General features: G+C 34.2%; 1 protein-coding gene across 1 annotated transcript in view; it reads left to right on the forward strand.

The window, feature by feature from the left end:
* Window positions 1-27,018, forward strand: part of LOC110377681 (irregular chiasm C-roughest protein) — an 84,845-nt gene that overhangs the window by 40,557 nt on the left and 17,270 nt on the right. The window contains exons 2-10 of the mRNA XM_064042309.1: window positions 86-482; window positions 2,409-2,559; window positions 5,288-5,368; window positions 15,298-15,449; window positions 19,003-19,094; window positions 19,363-19,471; window positions 26,037-26,118; window positions 26,520-26,605; window positions 26,831-26,933. Of these exons, the coding sequence (XP_063898379.1) occupies window positions 243-482; window positions 2,409-2,559; window positions 5,288-5,368; window positions 15,298-15,449; window positions 19,003-19,094; window positions 19,363-19,471; window positions 26,037-26,118; window positions 26,520-26,605; window positions 26,831-26,933 (1,096 nt within the window). The 5' untranslated portion in view covers window positions 86-242. The remainder of the gene's footprint in view (window positions 1-85; window positions 483-2,408; window positions 2,560-5,287; window positions 5,369-15,297; window positions 15,450-19,002; window positions 19,095-19,362; window positions 19,472-26,036; window positions 26,119-26,519; window positions 26,606-26,830; window positions 26,934-27,018) is intronic.

Below are 27,018 nucleotides of genomic sequence, written 5' to 3' on the forward strand. Positions count from 1 at the left end.
TCACACTCGAAAAAGACCATCCATCAAAAAATTACTTTCATCAAATAACATTAAAACAATTAACCCTCATTTCTATTTGTTTCAGATACGAGACATCACCAGCCGCTTTTAAGACCCGAAAAACTATAAATCATAATACTAAAAAGGATCCAAGAATAAGACCATGGCATTCACACCGAAATTCTGTGAGTCAAAAATAGACCGTTCGCGGAGGGGAAATTGACTGTTCCGTTAAAATGTGAATGCTTAAAAATAAAACCCGGATTTCCTTGTTATGTTGTCAGACGGATAATAATATTCAGTGCAGTGTTATAATGATGTTAATAGTTAGTTTTAGAATAAGACTCACTAGTAGGGGCGTTTCACCATTGTTCTTGTTACTGCGGACTCATAATGTGATAGTGTTTTGTCTTTGTACATTGTTATTTGGTGTGTGTGGTGGTTATCAAGAGCAGAAGTTTGCTATGGAGCCTCAGGATCAGGTAATACTTTCACACTTATTTCTTCATAAAAGTGAAGTAATTTAGTATGTACACTCCATACTAAATTATCGACCGATAGTTATCCTTATAGTTGGGTGACAGTTCATTTTGAAGGTCCGAGACCTGAGGTCCGAGACGTTGCAATGTGCGTACTACCACATCTCTATACTAGTTAATAAGCCCAGCCAAACTATCGGCCGACTAAAAATTTGCAGTGTGCAGAGTTCTAAATCCTATAACATAAAAACTCTTTCCCAGTTACAGAAAAAAAAATGAGACCAAATTCGCTCTTTTGAAAAGTCTCCTTAACCTAATCCAATGATACTCATACACCTTTAATAAAATATCAACACCATAAAGTAGTTAATGAAGTTCCTTTGAAAACCGTAATATCCTGAACTTCAGACACAATACAGGTCAAGATTGAGACCACCGGTAGAGATACGGATGCTGTGGAAACGGGAAATGGGACAAAAATTACCGTTGCCACTCTGAAATGGACATGTGTCATTAGTGGGTACGAAAATGTAGGGTAGGGTTGGAGTGAATTTCAAACGTTTGTAGATATCTGTCTGAAGTTAAAGGAGGTAGAATTTTGAGATGATAATGAGATCGTTTAAGTTTTGGGGAGAAATTTTGACTTTAGAGTTTGTAGTCAAATAACTTTGTTGCTGCGTTGATGACTATTAATGATTCCACGATAATGAACTAAACACTTCAATGAGATCTGTATATGTGTATAATAATGTACGGAATAGTACGAATTATAATATTATTTACTGATGTAGTTAAATTGTGATGTTATTATCCCTCATTTTGTTACGAGAACTTGCACTAATTAACTATCGTTGTTCAGTGGTCATTATTATTATTTTTTTCTTTTAAATTGACGTTTTAATTTTAGTCTTAAAAACTTTGGCAAATAAATAAGAGCTATAAGATAAGTTAAATCTTTTATTATAACTCCAATCTGTGATATTCATATGACATTGCAGTTTAACGTCATAAATAAGTAACATTAATATAAGTCTCCACACTTTAATTACATTAGTTTTTCTCTTCAGAAACTTTGCTTGTTAATCCCCACTAGAAATATAAATCCAAGTGTTTGACTAATATATTTAATTACACAAGTTTCTTAATAAAACGCACAATAAAAGAAACTGATTTGGATTACTTGACAACAAGATAAGAAAACGTTGATTTTAAGAATTAAATTCAAGAGTAATCCCTAAAGAATTTATCCAAGTTGCAATATATCTAAGTCCAAATTGCTTAGACTGGTAATCTATTTAATTATGGCACAACACATAAAACATTTATAAGATTAGTTTCTCAGTTTTCTAAGGAGACGTTTTGAACTATCTTCGAATTAATTTGGTCTAAAATAAATTTAGTTTATTTGCTTAGGAATTTATTTACGTAATTAAGTTTAGTCTCATGTTAAATATTTGCTTAATTATTCTGTAACTAGTTTTGCTTTTATGTGGGTGTTGGTAAGTGTTTAGACGTACTTACTTAGTAGGTAAGTACCTACTTAAATAGGTTGTTAGTGTTTTTCAAGGGTGTTGTGTAACTTAGAAAATATATCAAATTCTTACCAGATTATCAAAATAAGATTCTATATTCAACTTTTAACAATTGAGAACTTAATAATACCAAAAGTCGTACTCTTAAACTCGAGGCCGAAAAAAACAAACCACCTGTCCAAAATATTAATATCTATGAAATCGAAAATAAATATGTCCCTGTAAAATTTATTTATTATTATTTATTTATTGATCAAAAGGTAAATTTAAAGTTTTATAAGCTGTCCAACAAAATTATACACCTAAATTACTCTTTTCTAACTTAGTTAAAAAAACTGTCTCAAAATCTTAAACGATCCTTTAGCCACTGTATTTTAACGTTATCTTCACCCCTCAGACAGCGGTAGTCGGATCCCGAGTAACGTTACCATGCCGAGTGGAGAACAAAGCGGGTCAGCTGCAGTGGACGAAGGACGACTTCGGACTCGGCCTCCATCGAGAGCTCAGCGGGTATGACCGATACAAGATGATTGGGAGCGATGAAGAAGGTTGGTAATTTTATTTATTTATTTATTTAATAGTTAATGAACACAGTTACACACAGAACACAGACAAGAAGAAAAATTTTACAAGTATGTAGTACAAAGGCACAGCTTATTCATTATTTCAAGCCAGTTTTTTTTGGCTTGTAGTGTACGGTATGACGTTTTGAGTGTGGTCAATTTTGGAAGATGTTGTAAATGTTATGGGTATATGTTTACGTATGTACTTTTAAAGTACACAAAGTTATAGAAAAACATAAATTATGTGATTTTTGCATCTTCTCATAAAAACATTTCTACTTTAAATCGAGTAAATCAAATTGCAATCAATCAAACTTGAATGCTCTTCAAGCGATCCCACCTTTACAAGGTAACCATCATTTGCTAGAATCGTTAACTTGAGTCGAAAAAGAATCCTTTTAATGGTTAAAGCGTCGCCAAGATCAGTTGTTGAACAAAAGCTATTAGTGCACCTGCAGACTGAAGACTTAATAGTCGGCCGACAGTTGACCCGAAGGCTGGCAAAGTCATTTATTCAAAGTAGGCTGAAAATCAGCACTTTTTGAAGGTCAATTTTACAAAGGACCGCCCCCAAAATGCCCAATTTTTGCCACTTCCTATGTGTTTTTGCTGAGAAGAAGAAGTTTTGGAACGGACTCCCCAGCTATTGATGATTATATTCATCCTTGATTCCATTCAAAGTTTTTAGTCGGTCTCATACCGGCTAAATACCTGATCTTTGTAATGTGCGCACTACCATTTATTTTCGTACTGATTTGCGAGCTTTATGCCTGTACCAGGGTTTTAGTTAGTAAGAGTCTGACACTCCCTCACGCCGCTAACCTACAGCGGGAGGGGTCATTTGATGATTTCCCATAAAATAAAAAGCCCAAACAAACTATCGGCCGACTAAAAGTTAGCAGTGTGCTCTTAAAGTTCTCACAGGATACTAGTAGCCGCAACTGTTTGTGGCTTTTTGCAGTTGCAACTCGTTAACCGGCTGATGTTGCAAAGGAGACCATTTTGTGGAATGAGATTTATCTTTTGTGTAGGAGACTGCTACTAAATTAGTATAATGGTAATTGTTTTTTTAGTTTTACACTCGCGTGCTGTAAATTTGGGCCACATGTGGCGTTTATTTTTGATAAGAATACGTTAATTTTTACATATACATAAATATAAGTATATATGAAGATATATTATATATTTCATCGTATTTTATGATAATTGCAAACATAGAAAAAAAGTGTTCGTTTTAAATTAAAGCAACTGAAAATAGCCTTTGAATGAATTTGAAAATGTGTGTACTGTAATATTTTGTAGGTTTTATTCAGTCGATTCCAAATTAATATTATGTAACAGCTACCATACAAATAGAATTTTAGTTAAATAAAACGAGCAACGAGTTGATTTTAACTATTTCCATGTAACACGATATATAGAGATTGATTTACTAATGTGCAATCCTATTTAAAATAACTTATATAGTAGTTTCTATTTTCAACACAGAATAGGTATCAAATGATAGTTTTATTAAAATAATATCGAAGCTAAATTATTCTTCCATTAATAGATTTCAAATAGTCAATTTAATTTAAAAAATAGAGCACCAACGTTCGATTCAAGAGATGGGTGCTCAACGGTAAAAGCTAAACATTTATCGAGGTGGAATTCCAGTAGAATTTCAGTAGAATTATCTAGAGCTTTCGAGCCAATTGAAGAATCATTTGTATTCAACCATTTTGCTGGTTCAGGAACAGCTGACAGTCCAAAGATATTATACGCTGAGTCAGAATTCACATTGAATTAGCTATCTATTCTATTACTTGGGTAATGCAGTTGGATAGAATTTTAAATTGATCCTTTACGAATTGGAATCAGAGAGTGATTGCTGCTTTTTTGAGAATCTGTTGAAGATTTCCTTGGTATTAAAATGAATTAGAGATGGAAGTATTTGACGTTGCTTCGACCTCTATTATATTTTTTACTCATTTATTTGATCGTATATAAAAAGCCCTGAAGTGACTAGCTATGACAGGACTGTGAAAGGCAATCAGCTTTTTATGTTTATTTATCCAGTGAAAGATTTAAAAGGCGTATAAATACCTACACTAGTTTATTAAATACGTATTTATTTCATGTTTATGTTGCATCATCAACATTTTACATAAAATTTTATTTATGAAGTTAATCCTGTAAAAGAGATAAAATAAAGAAAAACTTAAAACGTAAACCTATCTAAATTAAACACAAGACGCCCTTAATTCTAAATTTTAATTAAAATTTAATCTAATTAATAAATTAACACTACCTATTTGAAGAGGTCTGTTTTTCATAAACCTACCTTGCCTATTTTATTCTCGCTTGTAACTAAAGTGCTTAGATATTATCTTTTATGGAGTTTTTAGTAGTAATTGGTGATTATATTTATTTTGGTCGTGTTGAACTGTTCAAGTATGAGTCAGTTAACAGAAGAAATTAGGTTAGGTTAAATTAGTAATAGCATGGCCAGAATTAATGGCCTATTGAGAGCTGACTTTTTTTTGTGTACCTAAAGTACCTACCTATATCTCTAGATTAATAACGATTTGAAACTGGACATTATTTATATGATGCTAATGTTACAATGTAATCGCATGGATCGTTAGTAATAAAAAAATGATATCGCCTTAAATTATATGAAATATTTATATACGTTCTAAAACATATTAGTACAATGTATTTTATGTTCTAGGTGACTACTCTTTGGACATCAGAGACGTAACGTTGGATGACGACGCGAAATACCAGTGCCAAGTCAGCTCAGGGATCAAAGGTAAGTTAATATTTAATTTATAATGTAAACTATAAATAAAATAATAATTTTACTAGGTTAGTAATCATAAAACTGACTAAAAACAATGTCACTTCTGTAAATTTTTAACCAACATCAAAAAATGGAAGAGGTTCTGAATTTGTTTCAATATTTTATTTTTTTAGTCTACAGTATTTATGATTCGAATTTTTAAGCCCGAATAATTTTTTGGTGGATGGCAATATGCTTAAGATCAAGCTCACAGAAAATATAAACGTCAGTTTTCTTAAAAAAAAACTATTTATTTTGGAACTTCGACGTGAGAATTCATAATTCCCAAAGTAAATTACAAAAATATTTTAAAAGGTCATCCACAAATTTCGTGATTCATTTTTAACTAAAATTACATGACTTCATTTTAACCAACCTTTTTTACTCAAAGATTAATTTTAAATTAAACACTTATACACAGTTTGGATAATCTTGGTAAAAAATTCTCAGTACCAAAAACAAGTAAATTTTTAAACAACCACTATTTAAAGTCAGCAATAACGCACTTAACGAGAAAAACGAACTTCCAGTAAAAAGCGCACTGCAGACTAAAGACAGTTGGCCGACAGTTGTAGGTAATTTTATGTTTGTACCTAATTTTTATAATCGGTCTGTTATCGGCTAAATACCGGCTGTCATTGAACAACCTTGGGAGTCGTTACGGGTAGTCAGAAGCCAGTAAGTCTGACACCAGTCTAACCCAGTTACCTTACCTACCTTAATAAGGGGTATTGGCTTGCCCGGATAAAGGCCCGGAGGTTGATATCGGCTAAATGCCTGATCGTAATGAGCGTATTACATTCATCCTTACTACTCTACTGCGCTATTTGTGACCGCGTGTTCAAGGCAAAGTTTGGTTTCGCGAGTCATATACGAGCCCATGACCGAAACCAAACTGCCGATATATGCCAGGGTGTCGCCGTCGACGGAAACGTCTAGGAGGACATCATCATCATCATCATATTCATCCTTATGTAAATAATGAGCCCAAACAAACTATCGGCCGACTAAAAGTTTGCAGCGTGCTCAAAACCAATATTATAAGTAAAAACCGAAAATAAATTGAAGTTTTCGATAATACCCTCAATTTTGGATAAAGTGATCTTCCAAGATACTTCGTGTAATTTGTATACAAAATAAATAATAAATCAATGACTCGACACACAAAATTACGAAACAGTAGCGAACAAACAGACGCTTGTTAGGAGCGGCGTGTAAGGAAAAAAATGAAATTGATGGCCCAAGTTATAAGAGGAAAGCAGGTATTTTTTTACGAAGTAATTTGAAAAAAAGAATTAGGTATCTCATATAGTAATCATATTGCGATTAGCTATCGATTGTGTAGTAGGGTGAAACAATTTTGTTATTTAACTATGTAGATGCATAGGTATACATAGTAATAATAACTTTTTATTTCACGGCGTCCATAAGTGAGCCTGACTAAGCCGTACCTATTCTTATCCTTAAATTTTTGTTAAAATCAGTTTTCGGTCTGTATGTATGTAGTAAATATAGGGTATTCTCAGTACTTTTAAATAGAATTGAGTTCTTTCTACAACATGCTACAATAAATATAATTCTTCCGAGTGCTATATTAACATTTTCCAATTCTCTTTTAATTTATTTTTTCTCATTTGTCATCATCAATATCATATTTTATTACTAACCATATTGACACAGAGTGCTCTCATTATGGTTAAATATTTTCATACTAACACACGACTTGTTATAACTTTACTAGTCAATATTTAGATGAGATAAATTAACATAAATGGTACTGCCCTAATCTCCTTTGTCAAGTTAATAAGAAAGTTAAGGCAATGGCTCCGTTAGTAGATGTAGTCCATTTCATTACAAAGTCAATTGCCCATAGTGGGTGAAATTACGACATCTTAGAGCCGTGGCGAGGTAACTACGATTTGTTGGCTTAATTTCTGTACTGATCTTTCAAGGTATATAGAGGTATATATAGCATGAATAGAACAAGGAAAAAGTAGCTTTTGCCGAGGATTTACACGTGTCTTGAAAGAATTTCTTACTTCAATCATCATTGTCCTTGTTTTTTTTGGGTTTCCATTTTTTATTTTATTTATTTATTACATCACAAAGTCACTTTGCCCTGACAGATAACTTAATCGAATTCAACATAATACTTACAAATAGGTATATTTCCTTACAAACTACACAGTAAGTGGCTCTTATGAATTCGCTCAGTGTACAGTTAAATATGTCGATATCATCAGTCACCGTGTTGTTTTCTGTATGCCATTTCTTCTTTCCGCAGTTGAGTCGTCAAATCGTCCAAAGATTGTAGATAGCAGCAGTACTTTCCCGTCTGCAATATTATTAAGAATTTCAAACCTTGCAACAACCACAACCAATTCAGTTATTGCAACATTCGGTTCACAATACAAAAGAAAAACAATTGTACTTACTGAAATAGGAAAAGCTAAGAAGCTAAGACATCAATTTCTTGGAATTGTTCTGGCATTTTCCAACTGGAAGTCTGCCAACCCCAGTAATTGAAAAAGAGCGCGAAGATAAGTGAGTCTAGTACTTGACATAAAGAAACAGATAAATACAGCAATTTGGCATCGTAGAGGATTCGGAAATAATTTGCTTTTATAATCAAAATTGTTGGAGGATCGCACGGAAGGCTGTTGATAGGTATTTCGTTCCAAGTTAGGACTTATGACAAAGTAATTTCACGGCATCATGATAAATGCTGTCCTCTAGGCCTTGAAATCAATATGAAAGTATGTCTCGAGTTTCCTTTTCTTCAAGTTTTTCCTCATCTAACGAATCATTCAAGAAGAAAGATTATACATAATTAATTAAAATCTACTATTCATAGTTCTCCAGTATAAACCGCTTTATGTTTCATAGCGCTTTCTAGAATAATTTGAATATATTATGCCGTTAACATAGTAACAGAGACTGCTAGTATATTCGTCCAACTCCCAAAGGCCAAACAAACAAAGTTGTGGACAAAAGCCTTTGTAATATATTTGTTTTACCATTGAACTTGTCAAATGTATCATAATTTATGGGCGTGCTGTACCTATTTTGTAATATTTTATAACTGTTTCTGAAAATGTAAGAACATTATGTATGACCATTGAATGCTATATTATTTGCGTCTGGACTTTCATCAATTACGTCATTATTTACTTTATTTAAATTTAAATTTCAATTTATTTTCCAAAAATGAGTATATCTTCTCCCGCCTAGTTATTTTGTCCCCCTTGAGTGACAGAGAACCGGGTTCAAAAATAATTTGATCCATTCGTTCATTTTCACATGATCACCTTTCTCTTATTTCTCGACTCGAAGCAAATCGTTAATAATACAAACCCCCAGTTGCTACAAAAATACAAGCATCTGTTTCATAATAAATCGCTGAGCGCTTATTCCCTGAACCCAAGATAATTCTTTCGAGCCAAGTAACTATTGTTTTCGTACTTGAGCTCGAGCCCGCGAAATTGTGTTTGCTTTTAATAAATTGAAAATCTTGACTCGTATTTTATTCCTGCCCTGTTTCAGGCCTTCGTCTCTCGATTTTTCTCCCCATTTTATATAATACCTATATTTTTAGGAGCTTGTAATCCGGCCTGATGGATTTTGAAAGTTTGCTTCGTGAGGGAAAAGTCTGATTGTTTCTTTCTCAGCTGGGTAACATCAATTTGGAAAACAAGTTTATGTCGTACTATAAATCATTTAACAGTGAGCCAATTGATATAATCTTTCTTTCTTTTTATGTTAGATTTTTTCTTCTTCTATTATTTTTACATCCTTTATTTTATTATTATTTTCCTTGATATCTCAATTTACACTAGTTGCATCCTCAATAGCATCTATATATAGCATTTCACTAGTCTATAATACGTTCTATACTTGTCGATACGTCAGTCCGTAGCTCCACAAGAATCTAGTCAATTGTGTTTGTGAATAGTCTGCCAATCTGTCAAGAGATGTTCACAATTGACGTATTAGTCCTATGCCTGTTTCCTCGTGTCAGTCAAACTTAGGTGTAGCATATTCGGCTTTGTGTGCTTCTGACGTCTGTGGGCTAGCTTCGGCTGCATCAAGAATTGTTGAGAAATTGGAGCTTTTCAGCTTTGGTTTTGCTTTATTAGGTACTACAGTAGTTGAGTGACGTAAATGGTTTCAGATAGCTATTGTTAAAGTGCCTTTCGTGAATGAGTCTGTTGTTTTAAAATTGTATCCGTCATTACCGTAAATACAAAATGTATTTATAAAATTCGTAGTTATTTCAAAATATTTAAAACCCGGATCATAATAAGTAGGTACACGGCTTAAAACAACAAACATGTAATGATTTCCACGAACCAGTTTCATTTATACAGTTGTAATTTTAAAAACATTTTCTATTATTTAATGTAAATTTCGGTTTTGTGGTGAACCGTAATTAGTCATTAATTCATCCACAACCCCTTTCATTCCGCTACCATTTTTGTTTTGTAATTTTTCATAACGCCTGATTTGCATTTCTTGCCACAAAAGATCTTTATTCCGCGGATTGGATTTGTAATTAACTTTTTTTATAGAAATTGTAATATCTTTTGAGGAATATTTTTCATGCTAATCTGGGAATTGAAATATCTATAAAATGGCTACAGTATCGTGAACTACATTATTAAAATGAATTATTTTTATTCAGAGACTCTTCTTACGTTTGGTTTGTTGTCTTTGATATTAATACTAATATGACATGCGACAATATCATTAATGATACGATAATGACAATAAACGCTGGAGGGAAGACTTGGACAGCTTCCTCTCGGACTGGCCTCAAGCAGCGAGGGATAGAGAAAAGTGGAAGGCTTTGGGGGAGGCCTTTGCCCAGCAGTGGGACAGCATAGGCTAATAAAAAAAAATAAAAAAAATGACAATAATTTGAATACAATAACACTTTAATTTTCATAATTTAATAGGTCTAATAAAATAATAAATAAATAAATAATTAAAATGTTTTTCAGCGCCATAATAAATGTGAACTGATCCTTAATATTACTTCCTTCTACCTACCTTCATCCAGACAATTTCCCTTCCCAATAATATAGCTAACAAATGATCTGTATCATTTTTTACTTCGAATATTTCCTCAACGATAACATCTTAGACTTTATCATCTCTTACACGTTCTACCCCACCATTAAAGTCATCCAAATTAATTATATTATCTTCAACATCATTATGTTATAAATACGAATTTATAATAGCTGTTTCAGAATTTTCAAGTACTTCAATCCTTTTAGCCTCAAGTGCTTCTGTTCTATTCAAATGCAAACGAAAATGTATATATAATATTAATTTACATTGCTCTTTGTATAGGACGTAAGCTTTGATAAATTTCTCGTTGCTTTTGAGTCTTATCTCGTCTTAGGTGACTCTTATGGGCTGTTTAGCTTTTGTCTCAAGATTTAGATTCTGCATTTCTATAGTTATCTTGTGTTTGATCCTTTTGGATTTGGTGTGGTTTTTTAATTATTCTTATTGTCTTTAATAATGAGACTAGTGATGAGCTGTGTATCATTGAACAACTTCTGTGGTATCAACACAATAAGTAGTCATGCCCACATTCCTTCTTCTAAATATTGTATTGAAAATAATTATGTATAATTATCATGGTGCACTATTATTGCCGTTCATTTCCAAAAGGACCAGTTGGAATCGCCCTGGATTGAGTGGTACCTTTGTCAGATTGTGACTTTGCTAAGTAGTAAATAATTCATTTTTGATTGTTTTAATGTTATGTAGCAATAGGTAACTAGTTCATCTGTTTACAACATTTTTTATGAAATATAGGGTAATTATTTAACCCAACTAAACACACCCAACAAACCCTCTACTAAAAACGAAAAAAACATACAAAGAAACAAAGTTTATTTACCTCCACTTAATCCTAAGGATACTAAATTTAGATGCGATAATAAGCAAGAGTTTTGCGAATTATCTCGTGTTTAGCGAAATGTTCTCGTTCTACTAAATCCTGTATCTCAATAATAAGCTGCGTGTTTAGCGAACTTGGATTCAGATTAAAATATATTAAACCGCGAACAATTCTTGGTATATTTTGTTCTGTTGGTATCTTTAAGCCTTGAGGCGCATTTGTTTTTGCTTGGATTAATGTTAATTATATTGTCGTGTGTGTTTCATTGTTACGTGTGTTCGAATTGGTTATAATTTTAATATGTGATGTCTTGAAAATATTCATTTAATTTCGAAGTACTTAAATTTGAAATTGTGTGAAGTTTAAATGTTTTATTAATGTAGTTCTTTTAAGTGGAAAAGTGTTAAATCAATTTGATTCAATTGATTTCTAGCCTTAATTAGCATTTTAGCGTAGTATGTTAATTTAAAGTTAGCCTAATAACCTAACCTATACTTTGCTAATAAATCTAAGTTAAAAAGGACGCAAACTACTCTTCCAATAGTTCCTTAAAACAAAAAAGACACAAGGAAAACTAAAAAACACAGCCCAGAAATACGCCATACTTCCTCCCCAGTCCCCAAAGGCTCAAATTAATTCCATCACCACAAACTTTGGGGGAAAAAGGACCCCGATTTACATGGAACTAACTGCACTAACTTTGTTTTTTATCAACGAAAGTACAATGGGCAACAGTCTTGCGGCTAAATTGTACAACTTTGCACTATTTAACTTGACAAACTTTGCGCCTGAGTTCTGCGAAACTATCTCGAGACTGGACGAAGCATTGTCTCGAGTCCTGTTGTATTAAATTGTGATCCGTTTGGGTAGAATTTAGAATCTTCTTTTGTTAGCTTATCGGGTTTTCTTCAAGCATATTAATAAAATGCAGTATGTAACAGTTCTAAGTATATCTTAAACACCAATGACTGTGTTTCGGATGGCACGTTAAACTGTAGGTCCCGGCTTTCACTGAACATCCTTGGCCGACTTCAACATAGTTGGGAAAAAGGCTCGGAGGATGATGAAAAGCCAGTATGTAACTATTCGTTCCTGCCACAGGGGCAGAAATGATGAAATATCTATTATCGCTGAAGGTGATATGATATAAAGCCTAATGAATAGCCCACATAATGATGATGTATGACTCCCTAGATAGCCCAGCTGGTCAAAATGACTTTTACCGATTGGTTAAATCTAGGGAGAAAATGACAAGAGATATATGCCAGATAAGGTGTGTAAAGAGTGGAGACGGAACGGTCCTTTCGAATGATGTGGAGATTAAAGGTAGGTGGAAGGAATATTTTGAAAGACTGATGAATGAAGAAAATGAGTGGAGCGGTGTGCTCCATCATAAAGCGGTGAACGAGGGCCTTGTAAGAAATGTATGTGAGGATGAGGTCAGATTAGCAGTGAATGGAATGAAAAATGGAAAAGCGATAGGGCCAGATGGAATACCAGTGGAAGTGTGGAAATTATTAAAGATGGATGGATGGAAATGGCTGGCTTTATTCTTCAATAAGTTGTTGCAAGAGGAAACTATACCAGACGAGTGGTGCAATAGTTTCCTGGTGCCCATTTTTAAGAACAAGGGTGATGTGTTGAATTGCAACAACTATAGAGGAATAAAGCTAATGTCACATAGTATGAAAGTGTGGGAGAAAGTTATTGAAAGGAGGCTGAGAGAAGAGAGTGATATCGCACGAAATCAATTCGGTTTTATGCCTGGTCGGAGTACAACGGACGCTATATTCTGTATTCGCCAATTGTGCGAAAAGTACAGGGGTGCACACAAAAACTTGCATATGGTGTTCGTTGACCTCGAGAAGGCATATGACCGGGTGCCTCGTGAGGTTTTGTGGTGGGCCCTTGAGGAGAAAGGTATACCAGGGAAGTATGTGCAGTTGATCCGAGCGATGTACGGCAGATGCCGTACAGAAGTCCGGTCCGCAGCGGGCACTACCGCCAGCTTCAGTGTAGGTGTTGGCTTACATCAGGGGTCGGCCCTCAGCCCGTATCTCTTCCTGCTTGTAATGGACGCGCTTACGGCAGATATACGGGAGGAGGCACCCTGGTGTATGCTTTTCGCTGATGACATTGTTCTGGTGGGGGAGAGTGGGCCAGAGGTCCAGAGTAGATTGGAGGCATGGCGGCTGAGACTGGAGACAGTGGGTTTAAAGGTGAGCAGGAGTAAAACCGAATACCTCCATTGTGATTTTGGCGGTATTTCGGAACCCATGACCATAACCCTAGCCGGCATGCCCCTACCAGTTTGCTCCGACTTCCGGTACCTTGGTTCACTCGTACAAAGTGATGGTGAGGTGAACAGGGACGTTACGCATCGGATCAATACTGGATGGATGAAGTGGCGACAGGTAACTAGCGCTATTTGTGACCCGCGGATGCCCCTCAAATTGAAGGGCAAAATTTACAAATCCGTCATTAGACCTGTCGTCCTGTATGGATCGGAGTGTTGGGCATTGAAAAAGAGGGACGAGAAGAGAGTGCATGTAACAGAAATGAGAATGCTGAGATGGATGTGTGGTGTTACAAGAATGGATAAAGTGAGGAATGATTACATTAGAGGAAGTCTGAAAGTAGCGCCAGTTACAGAAAAGATGAGAAGTAGAAGATTGTCGTGGTATGGACATGTAATGAGGAGGGATGATACGCATGCAACAAAGTGTGTGCTAAGTATGAATGTAGATGGATGGAGAGGAAGAGGAAGACCTAAGAAAAGATGGATGGATTGCCTGAAAGATGATATGAATAGGAAGGGAGTGAGTGTCAGTATGGCGAGTGACAGGGGAAAATGGAAGAAAATGACATATTGCGCCGACCCCAAGTAATATTTGGGAACAGGGCAGGAGAAAGAAGAAGAATAGCCCACATAAAATGAAACCAATTGCAACTTAAATAAAAAAAATATAATGCGTACAATCACTGTTGTAATTATTTGAAGCAGAAAATCAAAGTTGTATGACGCATCATACACAAATGACCTTGTTAACCTTAGTGTACTAATGACCTTAGAGGTATAAGTCTACTGTTATCTTAGACCTAGCAAATGTAAAAGAAATATTAGCATTATCGTTAAAACTATCGTGACTATTTTTTTTTTACTTTAAGTTTATTATTTACTTAGTACTTTGATTTTTAAAAAGGTCATTTAGGACTTTATACAGCATGTTCACAAAATATATATTTTTTTTTTGCAAAACTTTTTCTTTTCAAAAAATGTTGTGTCATGTCTAGTTTGAATGATAGATGACATTAAGCGATATTCTAGTTAAAACTGACTTTTTGTTAAAATTAATGAATAATTAAGTAAAACTTTTGGTGATTAATGTTTGCTGCCTAATATAAACGTTAACAATGCTAATTACGTTAGTTTGTAAACTATGTTTTGCATAATTATAGTTTACTAAATAGTATTGTAGTATTTAAATTAAAATGTTCCAGTTTTAGATAACTTTAATGACTTTCAACACACTAACTTTCTGAAAAGAATATTTAAAATAAGTAGCACAGTAATTAAGTGTAATTATTAAAATTATATAAAAGTGCTCCTCTAGGGTAATATTGGAATATCAATCATTTCTACATAAAAAAATGTGATTTCATAGCCAATGCGAATTTAAATATATCAATTTCAATACATCTTCATTTCACCAAAACCTTAAGTTTTTTTAAACCCACAAGGCGATATCAGCCCGACCCAGGAATCTACCCCGAGACACTGCACAGCAGTCCTTTGGGTAAACCAACGAAGCTTACCACCTTATTAAAGTCACAAAGTACACTTCATTATAAAACCCTTAATACCAATCTAAAAATTACACCCTGCCTACACATCTAAAATTGCCATCCACCATAAAATTCATAATTCCCAATACTTCTACACCCGTACTCGAAACAAAATGATATATTAAAATCCGTTTGACAGGTGAACCGGCGATTCGATCCCGGTACGCGCGGCTCACAGTGTTGGTCCCGCCAGAGCCGCCTCGCATAGTCGAAGGCAATTTCTTCTCGACTATAGAAGATAGGAACATCAAGCTGGAGTGCGTGTCTGTTGGTGGAAAACCGCCGGCTGAGGTGAGTGTTGAGTTGTGTGTCGCAATGTGTTTTTGTGTTAGTGATACATAACCCAAACAAAACTGGATGCTGTCATTAAAACTGCACTGTGCGTCTGTCTGTTTATAAACAAACAACAAACATATATCTTACGATAGTTAATAATAATAATATACCTACAGCACATTTTTTAGAGGGCTCCCATATCAAAAATATTATTTTTTGCTCGTTTAGATACGGAACATGGAAAATGCCTTTATGAGAGCATTGGGAAACTCTTGTATGAATAATCGAAAGGTCTATGCGAGTATTACTTGCTCAAGCCATTTTATTGTTTCAATTTAATTCGCAGAAGAACTCATTTCACAGTTTTTGAATCACTAATAATCTATATCTAACGCTGGAAAATAGAGGTTATTTGAAATGAATAATAATTGAATCATTTTACGCTATCCTATAAATCAAAAAGAAAAGTTCAATTACATTATCGATAGTACAATAACTGCCTAAAATGATACCTACTTAGGCTATTACAGCATTCAGAAAATGTAAATTAGTCATTACTTTTTCAATTCTGTACAAAAGCAGGTCTTTCCCTAAGTGTTTTTCATTGAAACACCATTTATTATTTGAATTGAAGTTTAACAATATTTTCAGGTCTTTTCTCTCATCAATTTCTTTGTCATAATAAGTGTCATTGAAAAATAGGTTCCGACAAAATATTTTTCACGAAATTCGACCTGATTTTTTCTTGACATTTTAGCCTACTCGCACACTACAGACTAAGCAGAAAAGGTGACCTGATGGTTGGATTTTTTTAAAAGAAAATTTTGTTTCGATTCAAGCAAACTTTTCAGTCGGTCTGATACCCACTAAGAACCTAATCTTTGTGACATGCGTAATAATCTTTATACTGATAATATGTGAGCCTGAACAACCTACTTATCGGCCGACAAAAAGTTTGCTGTATACGGTAAGTGTCATTGAGAAATAGGTTCCGACTAAAATATTTTTCACGAAATTCGGCCTAGTTTTTTCATAACATTTCAGTATTATAATTACATAGTTCAAGAACTTTCTAACTAAAGAAACTAATGGATGTCATTATGAATGTTTTTACAACGATTTTTTCTCAGTTGTCACCCGAGTTTGTGCGCCTAATAATGATAATTAATCAATGCCATTACATAAATGGAATTTTACAGGCTTGCCGTCGTAATACCAACCTTTGCATATTTCACTCATTTTTCTTAATATTTCACGTACTTTTGAAACGATCTATTTTTTTCTATCAAAAGCTTTTTATGGGATATTGTAAAAGAATCTTTTGGGTATTTTAATGTAGACTCATTTTGTGTTTTTTGCTGCCTTTCAGACTGTTAAAGTCATTAATCTGGTTAAGGTTATTTTGTATAGCATAGATTAGCTTAAAGTTAGTTTAAAAGCTAAGTTTTTTGCGATAAATTGATGTTATTGTTTGCAACACTTTTTTTCAGTGTTTATTTTTTATTCAAAAGAACTTGCCTTGGTATATTTTAGCCTCCATTAGAAGGAATAATAGGCATTGTAAGTTTAATTCATCGGTATATTTTTTATCGATACAGCTCTTAAATAAATACAAATACTTCAATGCAGTTTTAGTTAACTATACTATTGTTTGTTTTAGGTTATTTTCTATAATAGCTGATGAATGAGTATCCCTTTACTCATCAAAAGTTTCAAGAACTATTTTCAAACACACATACTTACACATACAACATTCTACTATCCTCCGGCCTTATTTCTTTCAAATCTGTTTGTATAAAACACAAACAAGACGCTACATATAAAACTATTGCATCACACTGTAAATACATACATATACTTATTTTCAACATCAAGCGATCTCTTGAAGTAGCGACCTATTTCTCGTTCAGTGAAAAATGGGCGGACCACGTGTATGCTACTTTGAGGGTATATGAAGCATGCTCTTAGAGCATTAATCTAACTGGAACCGCCATAAGACTTTGATAACCGGGGCGATGCAACACAGTTAAATAGTGATAGCTCTATACATATATACTCACTCATGCATTTTTGGTCACATTGTTACGCACGCACACGATCTTCATCATCAGCCTTTTAGGTATCCACTGCTAGGCATTAGCCTTTTCTCCTATAGAGAAGAAATGAGCTTTAATCACTACGCTTGGTCAAGGCGGTTTAGCCAATTCAGACTTTTAAATCCAGGCTTGCTCAAGATGTCTTCTTTGACCTTTACTTAGATCGCAAACGATGATAGTTACTGTCAAACATAAGTATGAACTTGACGCCCACATATACGAGTACATATTATTATGTACACAAATGAAAATGAAAGATGGTATAGTAGCTTCGGTATAAGGGAAGATACATCAATGGCGTATCCAGTTAGCTAAATGATCTAAGAGCATGATACACTGGAAATTGAGCAATCGAACACAATTTGTGAAACAGAATGTATGTACAGTGCTTATAATAAAATTTATGAAGGTACACGTTTGTAATAAAGTTGTATCGGTAAAGTATTTTGTAGTATATTTTGGGATATTTTGTTTCGTAATATATCAATACCAGTTTTTCTCTGCGGTCCCACGTGCGTCCCTAGGGAACTACTTCCTTCACGATAAAAAGTAGACTTTATCCTTTCTAAGGTTCTAGACTACCTTTACATACTTTTAGATATATTCAGTTGTTTTGACATGAACAAACAGACAGACAGAGGTTACGTTCGCATTTAAAAATAAATACGGAAGAATTGTGTTCAACGTTCCCAAAATAAACTTCCCATACAAAATTAGAAGTAAAAAAAGCTTCAACAAACCGCGAAATAATCCCCAAAAACTAATTTCACTTTCATCCTAAACATAACCAAGAAATTAAGGCACGTTGAGCAAAAAAATTCAAAATTTTCACATTCCACATAAACAAATCCTGGGAGACTCTCCGTCCAATTTATTTAGCTCTGTGTCAATTTGTTTGTCCCGGTATTAAGCAAGAGAGTATTCCATTTAAGCTCTTCAAGTAGAGTGAATAGGTATACCTCCCCTGGGACCTCCTCACAATTAGGAGATAAATTGAAAATGATGTTGCGTCCGTATTGTAGACCCTTAGAGACTGCATCGCTCTGATTGCACAAATATTTCATAACGAAGGAATAGGATTGGCTAAAGTAATCTCTGCGACGATGGGATTGGAGGAAATACCAAATTCATTTGCTTAAAAAGGATTTTAATCATCTTCCTTAACGGTTGTGTTTGGCCATTAAGAATTTGGATCATATTGTTTTTTTTCATTGTCAGTAATGAGATTTGTAATAACGACTGCGGTTTTATATCCTGTTATGAAAACATCCGTGAAAGGAGAATTAGATTCTGCAAAATTGTCCACATTTTTCTGAATATAATTGGACACGTTTCTAGAAGACCCATATATTTCTTTTGTAACACCAATGTGCGAGACATCGTCAAAGAACTATTTTGCATTTATATAGTTCTCATCTTCGCAAGGTTGGCGCTTTGAATACTTAGTAACCACAGCTTTTCCTTTGTTTTAGATTACGTGGGTAGACAGCAATGCTGGTGTTCTGACACAAGGAGTCACGTATAGTGTGGAACCAATGCCGGATGGTCAGAGATTTACAGCTAGGTAATTATTGTAAATTAGATCTTATTATTGAGTGGTTACAATCCATTTTTGTCTGCCTTAATTCCCTATAAGTATAACTGTCTATTTAGTTACAACGTATGCTGACTTTAGTGTCCTTTTCATTACAATTATATAATCACTTGCTATGAGATCGACCACCTATTTATTTCCTAAAGTAAATATCCTTTACTTAAATTCTTCAAATTATGTTTTAATGTTTAATATAGACATTTTTTCGCTAATTCCAAATCACATTGTATTTATCCAGGTCTATAATAAAGATGACTCCAAAGCAAGAACACCACAACCAGACGTTCACGTGTCAAGCGCAGAACACAGCGGATCGCGCATACAGAGCCGCTAGCATACAAATAGAGGTGAGTCCAGTTTTAATAAAACTTCTCCAAACTTACTCTACAATAGAAGTTATAGAAGCTGTACTTGTTCTAAGTTTTGAACTTAGTGCGCTGAATAGAGGTAAAGGTTATTCGTTAGGTTAAGAAGTGTTTAGAGTGGATAGTATAGTTATAGGTGATAAAGAAGACTGCAATGGTGTTGAGGAAACTCCAGTTGTTGGTAGAATTTTGTTGGGTATTAAAATGTCAAATATTAAATCTTTTTTGTTTCAAAAACAATTCCTTATATTCCGTAAGCTGAAGGAAAAATTGACAGAAGTCTTTCCACGAACTTTGTTGCAAACAAAAGATAATAACAAAACAAAGGACCATGTAGCCGAAAAATATTGACAAAAGTGACTGGACACCGACTGCGATGGGCGTTACGTGTCGCCATTTGCAACGCCGAGAGATTTAGCACTGACAGCGCCAAGCGCAGTAAATATGCGTACACTCCCAGAATATCCAATGAAGTTAGAAATATGAAAATTGTTTCTGAAACACTGTCGTATTTTTACGGCTTATATATTTATGACACTGGAATTAGGGGCGATGTTCGCCGAATATCATTTGCATTGTAAATTTTTGACCTGTGACTGAAAGCGATGTAGCTAATTAATTAAAGGCCGTACTGCGAGAATTTACTGAGAAGGTCGTCAAATACACAGATGTTGAGACTTCATTAATTATTGTTGCTCATACCTTTTTGGATATCTGAGTGGGATTTGCTCAAACTCAGAGACAGCATTTTTAAATGGTCCCGATTTTTGGAGACGTGTACGGTAGTCGTTTCGTAGGAAATGTTATTTCGCTGCCAGAGGAGTTTTGCATAATAAACGAAGGGTATGATGCTCTGGAATATTTTGGAGCATAAAAAGAATGAAATAAGAGTAAATAACGATTTCTTGTGGAATTACAATGATGGCTCGTGGCTAGATTTAACATATGTTTCGAAAGATGAAGATCTAACTTTGATAGACAGTAAAATTAAAGATCAGAATTTTCTAAAACGATATTGAAGATACATAATGTTTGACCAAAACAGTTATTTCGAAAAAACGGAATACTTACAGAACAATCTTATAGGGTATCAACACATACCAAGAATAATCCGTCTCCTAATTAGGAAAATACGTTGGGAACCCACATCGGATCCCTACTTACGATAGTACCGTGATCTCTTTACTTATTCTGGTCTTGTTCGACATTTGTAGAAAGCCGCGTTTTTCTTCCGAACAGCTAAGAAATATTTCGAGTAAACAAAAAGGGCTTGTTCCACTAAACATTTGTTGTGCAGAGTTTTTGTGTAGGTATGTTTTTGTTGCTTTGGAGTGTTCTGTTCGGCTAGTTAATAAGTTGTAACCTCATTTCTTCTGAACTTCCATAGAACATTGCTACAATTTTTTTTTGGTTATCCTATGGATAATAATTAGTTGATCAGTTATGTCAACACCCATAACACAAGCTAACATCACTAGCTGACCATGGGGCTAATCGACCATATGTGAACAAATGTCCCGGCATTTATTTATTAATTCGGTAAGCTTTGGGAGACCGACTTGTACTTGGCCAGTTTTTTTTCTTATTAACATGTTGGTTTACATAATCTATGTTACTATGAATGTCTTCCTACTCATTTCATTTTTCTTCAAAAACATTATATCATGTCCCAACACTACTATAGCTTACATACCTACCTTACCAACAATATAAATATCGAATATTTTACATTTTAACAACGCAGATCTTCCCCTAAACTTTCCTTAGCTCCTACAAAGTAATCGCGATCCCCTTCCCATGGTATCTCGTAAAATATTGAGATAAAACTCCAGTCGTTGCTATTTGCTATCTTCAACCCCTAGTAAAGTTTAGGCCGTGTATTTGTATTCTCTTGTAAAAATATTGCTTTTACCATGAAATTGTTGGAGAATATTGGTGGACCAACTTTAGAGATGAAATCGGTAAAATGATTGAGAACGATGGCAATATTTTTTACGTCTGGATTCATAGTTGATTCTTTTTAGTTTTCTTATATCAGTAAGTGTTGGTTCATATCTTAACTGGTATCACACACTTTTGCAGTTGACGGCGTTACGTGATAAGTTAGAATGAAAATCCATGGAAACAATGGATTATTTCTGAGATGATGTAAGATAAGGAAAGTAAAAGATAGCCGATCCAAATAAACAGCTATAAGTCCAAGCGAATGATGATGTCTGTAATACTCATATTTATCCTCACGCCTATCATCCTGATTGAAATAAACACACCTATCTATCGCTCCATAACGCAAGAATTATTTACCTTCATTCCGTTTTATCCTTCTTTCATTTCTTGTTATTACTCAATCTCTATTGTTACGTTACTTTCTATCGATACGTTACCACTCAAGCTCAACTTATCGATAAATTTTATATCTTCATCGCCTCGCTTCACTACAAGGAAATGTTAAGATGTTTCATCACTACTGAATATATTCAGTGACCCGTAAAAATACTTATACGTTAATCAATATACTTTTGTACAGATGTAAAAATTATTGTCGTCCCCAAAGTCAAAAGGAAATTACTATTCCGGTCCCGTATACAGAAACTGGATGTGGCATTAATATTAATATGTTTCTTCCTTTAATATTAGGGTTTCGTTTATTGTTTTACTCGGATATCGAGGTCTGGATGTGGTTCCATTTATTTTTGATGAATGGAAAAGGTCAGGCTGAAAGAAAATAAAGAAAATATCAATTGAATGGCTTATTTATTGTAACTTCGGTTAAAAGGTCAGAATTTGACCTTAGCGGAAACATAAAATATTCTTGTATATAAAATAATTCAAGTTATGATTGAAACTCAAGTTAGTAACATTATGTGATTTATTTAAGCTTAAAAAATAATGGAAAAGACCTAGATAAATAAGCATCAGAGCATAACAAAATGACCTAGCACTGAGTACGTCAGCGTCCCAAAACTACGCCCACAAAGGGCCAATTTCTCCACCCTTCGCTTCCATTCTCTCGACATCTCCGTCATTGTTATGACGAGAAAAGGCCGGTCGGTATGTTTATCATATATTTTTTCGTTGGTCATAAAATAAACCCCTTTTTACGGCCCACCCAATTACTTTTTACGATCTGATGTGCTATGATATTGCTATGATACCGAGATACTTGCCATTTGTACACGTAATACCGCTGTGACCGTTTTTCTTTTTTAATGGCGGCAAATATAAATTTTCATGGGTTCTATTTTTTTTCGATTGAAACTTATGACAGTGTTTATGTGTTTCGATAAATTTTAGAGGGAGGATATTGTGGGTTTTTCGATATTTTAGGAAAGTTATGAGAATTGTTTGTATAAGGAAGTATAATATAGGAAATAGTTTCTGTGACCTATTTAAGTCTAATTTGAAAATGACTCCTCATTTACATAATACTGTATATAATACAAAAAATACGAAAGAAGAAAATAATGAACATTAACAAAAATAACACAAATCGCAATGCCATTATAATATTATTCCAACGCGTATAAAATTCACAAGCCGTATCTAGTACATTATGCAGATTATATATTTTTGTGTTTTCATGGAGAACAAAATAACGAGCGGAGACGTCAAAACGGAAAATCCCCTTAGAAAGTAGCGCGCCAAAATGCGGGTTCGCGGGACGAGGAACGTTAATGGCTACGTCTTTATACGCCTTATTTGGATCCACCCATTTTTTAAACCAAAATATCAATCTTTGATAGATGTTTCAAGGGATCTCAAAGCCTTGTTAGTTCACTAGTAACCTCGGTTTCATCACTCTCTGCGTACGTTACTTGATCTAAAATAAGGCGCCTGACCTACCTTCCTTATGGTATCTCCGCTATCTTTCCATCCTCCGTGGTCTTCTCCATATTTTTTTCGCATCCTATTCATTAATTACTCCGCGAGGTACAGACGTAGAGTTTTTAGTACTTTCTAGGTGCAATAAATAATTTTTATTATCTCTAGTTTGTTTTTAAACGACAATAAGGTCTACCTGTTTTTTCTTGTGTTTGTTTTATGCATTTTGTCCGTTCTTTTCCTTTCTTTTAAAGGAAATTTACTGCTCTGTTTTGTTTATGAAATATGCATTTTAGTTTGGTCGCCTTATTCAATGAATAATGAGAGCTGCTATAGTCGTCGTTTCATCCTAAAGATGTCCACTGCTGGACAAAGGCCTTCGAAAACTTCGCCACTTTGCTCGATCTTCAGCAACCCGCATACACTGCTTCCCGGCGCCCTTGGCTAGATCGTCCGTCCATCTACTAGTGGCCCACACTGCATCATAATATTTGACTATATATATTTTTAACTTCGAGGCAATATTTACTTCGGATGATTGTTTCATTGATAAAGCTTCTCAAAAGGTGTGTAGTCCTTTGTTCTAATCCTTATTTGGATGCTGTGATATTTGACTTCATTGTGACATTCTCAGCATCGGAGTTCAGTACAAAATGTCAAAACGCTAGCGTAATGCAAAGTGTATCAAGATCTACTTTTATGTCGTCGTAATATTATTTGGACCCTAAACGGGTGACCTGATTTGTATGTGGTTTTTATACAAACTTCGTTGAAATTGGCTTAGCCGTTTTAAAGTAATATGGGTATTCAAAGCAGTAATCTTTCACTCTAAATATGATAATTAAATAACATGCTTCTCTTTAGTAACAAAACTATCAAAATTCGGTTTATTCTCGAAACTATATCCTCCGAAAAATCTTAAACTTTTGTTATTATTTATTTCTAAATCTTCGTTTTGTCTTTAAAATAATTGCGATGATTATGAACTAGTTCTTCAGTGTTAGTTTGCAATTGTTTTTGTAATGGAATAGAAACAATAAGGATTGTGAAGACTTATGTTGATTGTTTAGTTACGCTATTTTACTCTGTTGGTATTTTCATAAAAAAGTAATGGAAAAGTAAAATTGGCATGTTATGAAGAAGATTCACAGTTGAAACTGACTAATTATGTACTGTAAACCATATTATTTCGGAGTATAGAAAACTATAGTAGGTAAAATACTCAGTGATAAATAATTAGGTAAGGAAGAAAACATAACATACATAACATAACATAATCAAAATGTTATTATTTTAAGAAGAGCAAAGACAAAAACAAAGAGCATATTGAAATCTAATACAACATTTCAAATACGCGCAAAACAGCACGCATTTCAAAATTCGCACCATTCAAGATTAAACTCTATTATCAAGCCATTAAAGATTATTATCAGTTCTAATGTTTCATTAATAGCCTTTAATATTGTTGACAAAACAGTATCGGTTTAATCGTCAGGGTAAAGAGGATTAGAGTCTATTACAACCTTTTAACGATCCTCAAGAGTACCATTTGATTGAAAATCAATGGATACTTCAAATATCCTGTTTCGGATGGCACGATAAAGTGTAGAACCCGGCTGTTATTTCAACATCTTTGGCAGTTGTTACGGGTAGTCAGAAGCCAAAAAGTATGAGGGGGCGGGATCGTTTCCAGGTCAGGCAAGTACCAATGCAACTTTTCTAAGTTTGTACTTACTTTCTACTTTCTAAGTATATCTTAGACACCAATGACTGTGTTTCGGATGGCACGATAAAGTGTGGAGCCCGGCTGTTATCTCAACATCTTTGGCAGTAGTTACGGGAAGTCTGTAGCCAAAAAGTCTGACAACCAGTCTTACCAAGAGATCTTATGTGGTCCAGGTTGAGGAGGTTAGACAGGCAGTCACTTCTTGTAAAGAGCTGGTACTCAGCTGCATGCGGTTAGACTGGGAGCCGACCCCAACTTAGTTGGGAAAAGGCTAGGTGAAGAATGGGATACTTGAAGTATCCTTCTCTGTTATGTCAGATATTTTCAAATTGATATCAGATCGCCTTTCGAGGACATCTTTGCCGTGTCCCCAATTTATTTGGGATCATCGCAATATATTTTCCTCTTCATTTCATTTCTGTTAGCTGTCATAGTTACATTCAATTCATTCTGATTCTTGTCTTTCAGGCAGTTAATCTTTTCTTGAATATAGAAAAAGTTATCAATTTGAATGACACACAATTTTAATTAAAGCAGTAAGTTTCATGAAAAGATTCTTGGAGCATCATAAAAATGCCGAACAAATGATAGTAATAATACACACATATATAATGATAGTAATAGTACATACTAGGCGATCTTTGGGATACTAAAATAGGTAGTTATAAATAACTATGAAAATAATATCACAAAAAGTGCCATCCTACATAGAAAATATAATTACGGAGCCAGGTTTCGAACCTATGTTATTGTATTTGAGGTGGAGCTCCCTCAACCTTTAAGCTGCCACGACGACACACCTGACCTTTTTAAATCAATTGATTTCTTCAGCCACTTGAATCTTTACAAAAAAAAATCTATTACCAAACCTCATTTTATTCCCACTTCCTTTTCACAAAGAAAGATTGGAAGCCTCTTGGTAACACTCATTGATGAGGAAGCTACAATGTTGGTAGTCTATAATTAATTTATAATATTAATAAAGAGTTTTGTTTACAGGTAAAATATGCTCCTAAAGTGAAAATGTTCATCAAATCTGGTGCTAACGGGAAGATTCCTGAAGGAGATGATGTTGTTATAGGTAAGGTTTTAACAGTATTAGATATAATGACCTTAGTAACTAGGATCATCTCCCAAGCCTTTTTCCAACTATGTTGGGGTCGGCTTCCCGTCTAATCGGATGCAGCTGAGTACCAGTGTTTTACAAAGAGCGACTGCCCTATCTGACCTCCTCAATCCAGTTAACCGTGCATCCCAATGCCCCTTGGTAAGACTGGTTGTCTTACTGGCGCCTCTGATAATATATATCGATAAATACTAAATTAGAACAATATGAATTATTACTATTAATGATTACATTCAATTTATAGCTGCATGTTCTCAACTCAGAATATAGGTCAAGTTAAACCTTATATAGGTCGTTCATTAGTTAGTTTAAACTCTTAATTACTGGTGTTTCAATATGAAATATTTTTTCAACAGCGTGCAGAGCCGATGCAAACCCATCCAACCTAACATACAAGTGGTTTTTGAATGAAAAACTTATTGAAGGAAATACTACTGAATTGGTGAGTAATTAAAACCAAACTTTTAATGAAAATATAAGTTTTATTAAAGCTGTGATTGGTTTATTTAGTGAAGTTAATGTAGAAAAAGAAACAGTTAAATTAATAGATGTGTATATAAATAAAGATGATGTAACAGTTGAAGATTAATGCAATGCTGAATAATAGAAAACAAATGAAATTAAAACAAATAAAAAAATAATTAATAAGGAAACTTTACCCCAACAGAAAATATACAACATAACAAGAAAATACCACGATGCTACAATAAAGTGTGTAGTCTACAACGATGTCGGAAACAGCGAAGAAATAGAGACGCTCGAAATTACTTGTAAGTAGAAACCGTTTACAAAACATTCGTCTGTAGTCATTCGAAAATTCTTGAACATTTTAAAATAAATAACTTTGAAACTTGA

The sequence above is a fragment of the Helicoverpa armigera genome, chromosome 28 (genome assembly GCF_030705265.1).
Source record: "Helicoverpa armigera isolate CAAS_96S chromosome 28, ASM3070526v1, whole genome shotgun sequence".
In the NCBI taxonomy this organism is placed as follows: domain Eukaryota; kingdom Metazoa; phylum Arthropoda; class Insecta; order Lepidoptera; family Noctuidae; genus Helicoverpa; species Helicoverpa armigera.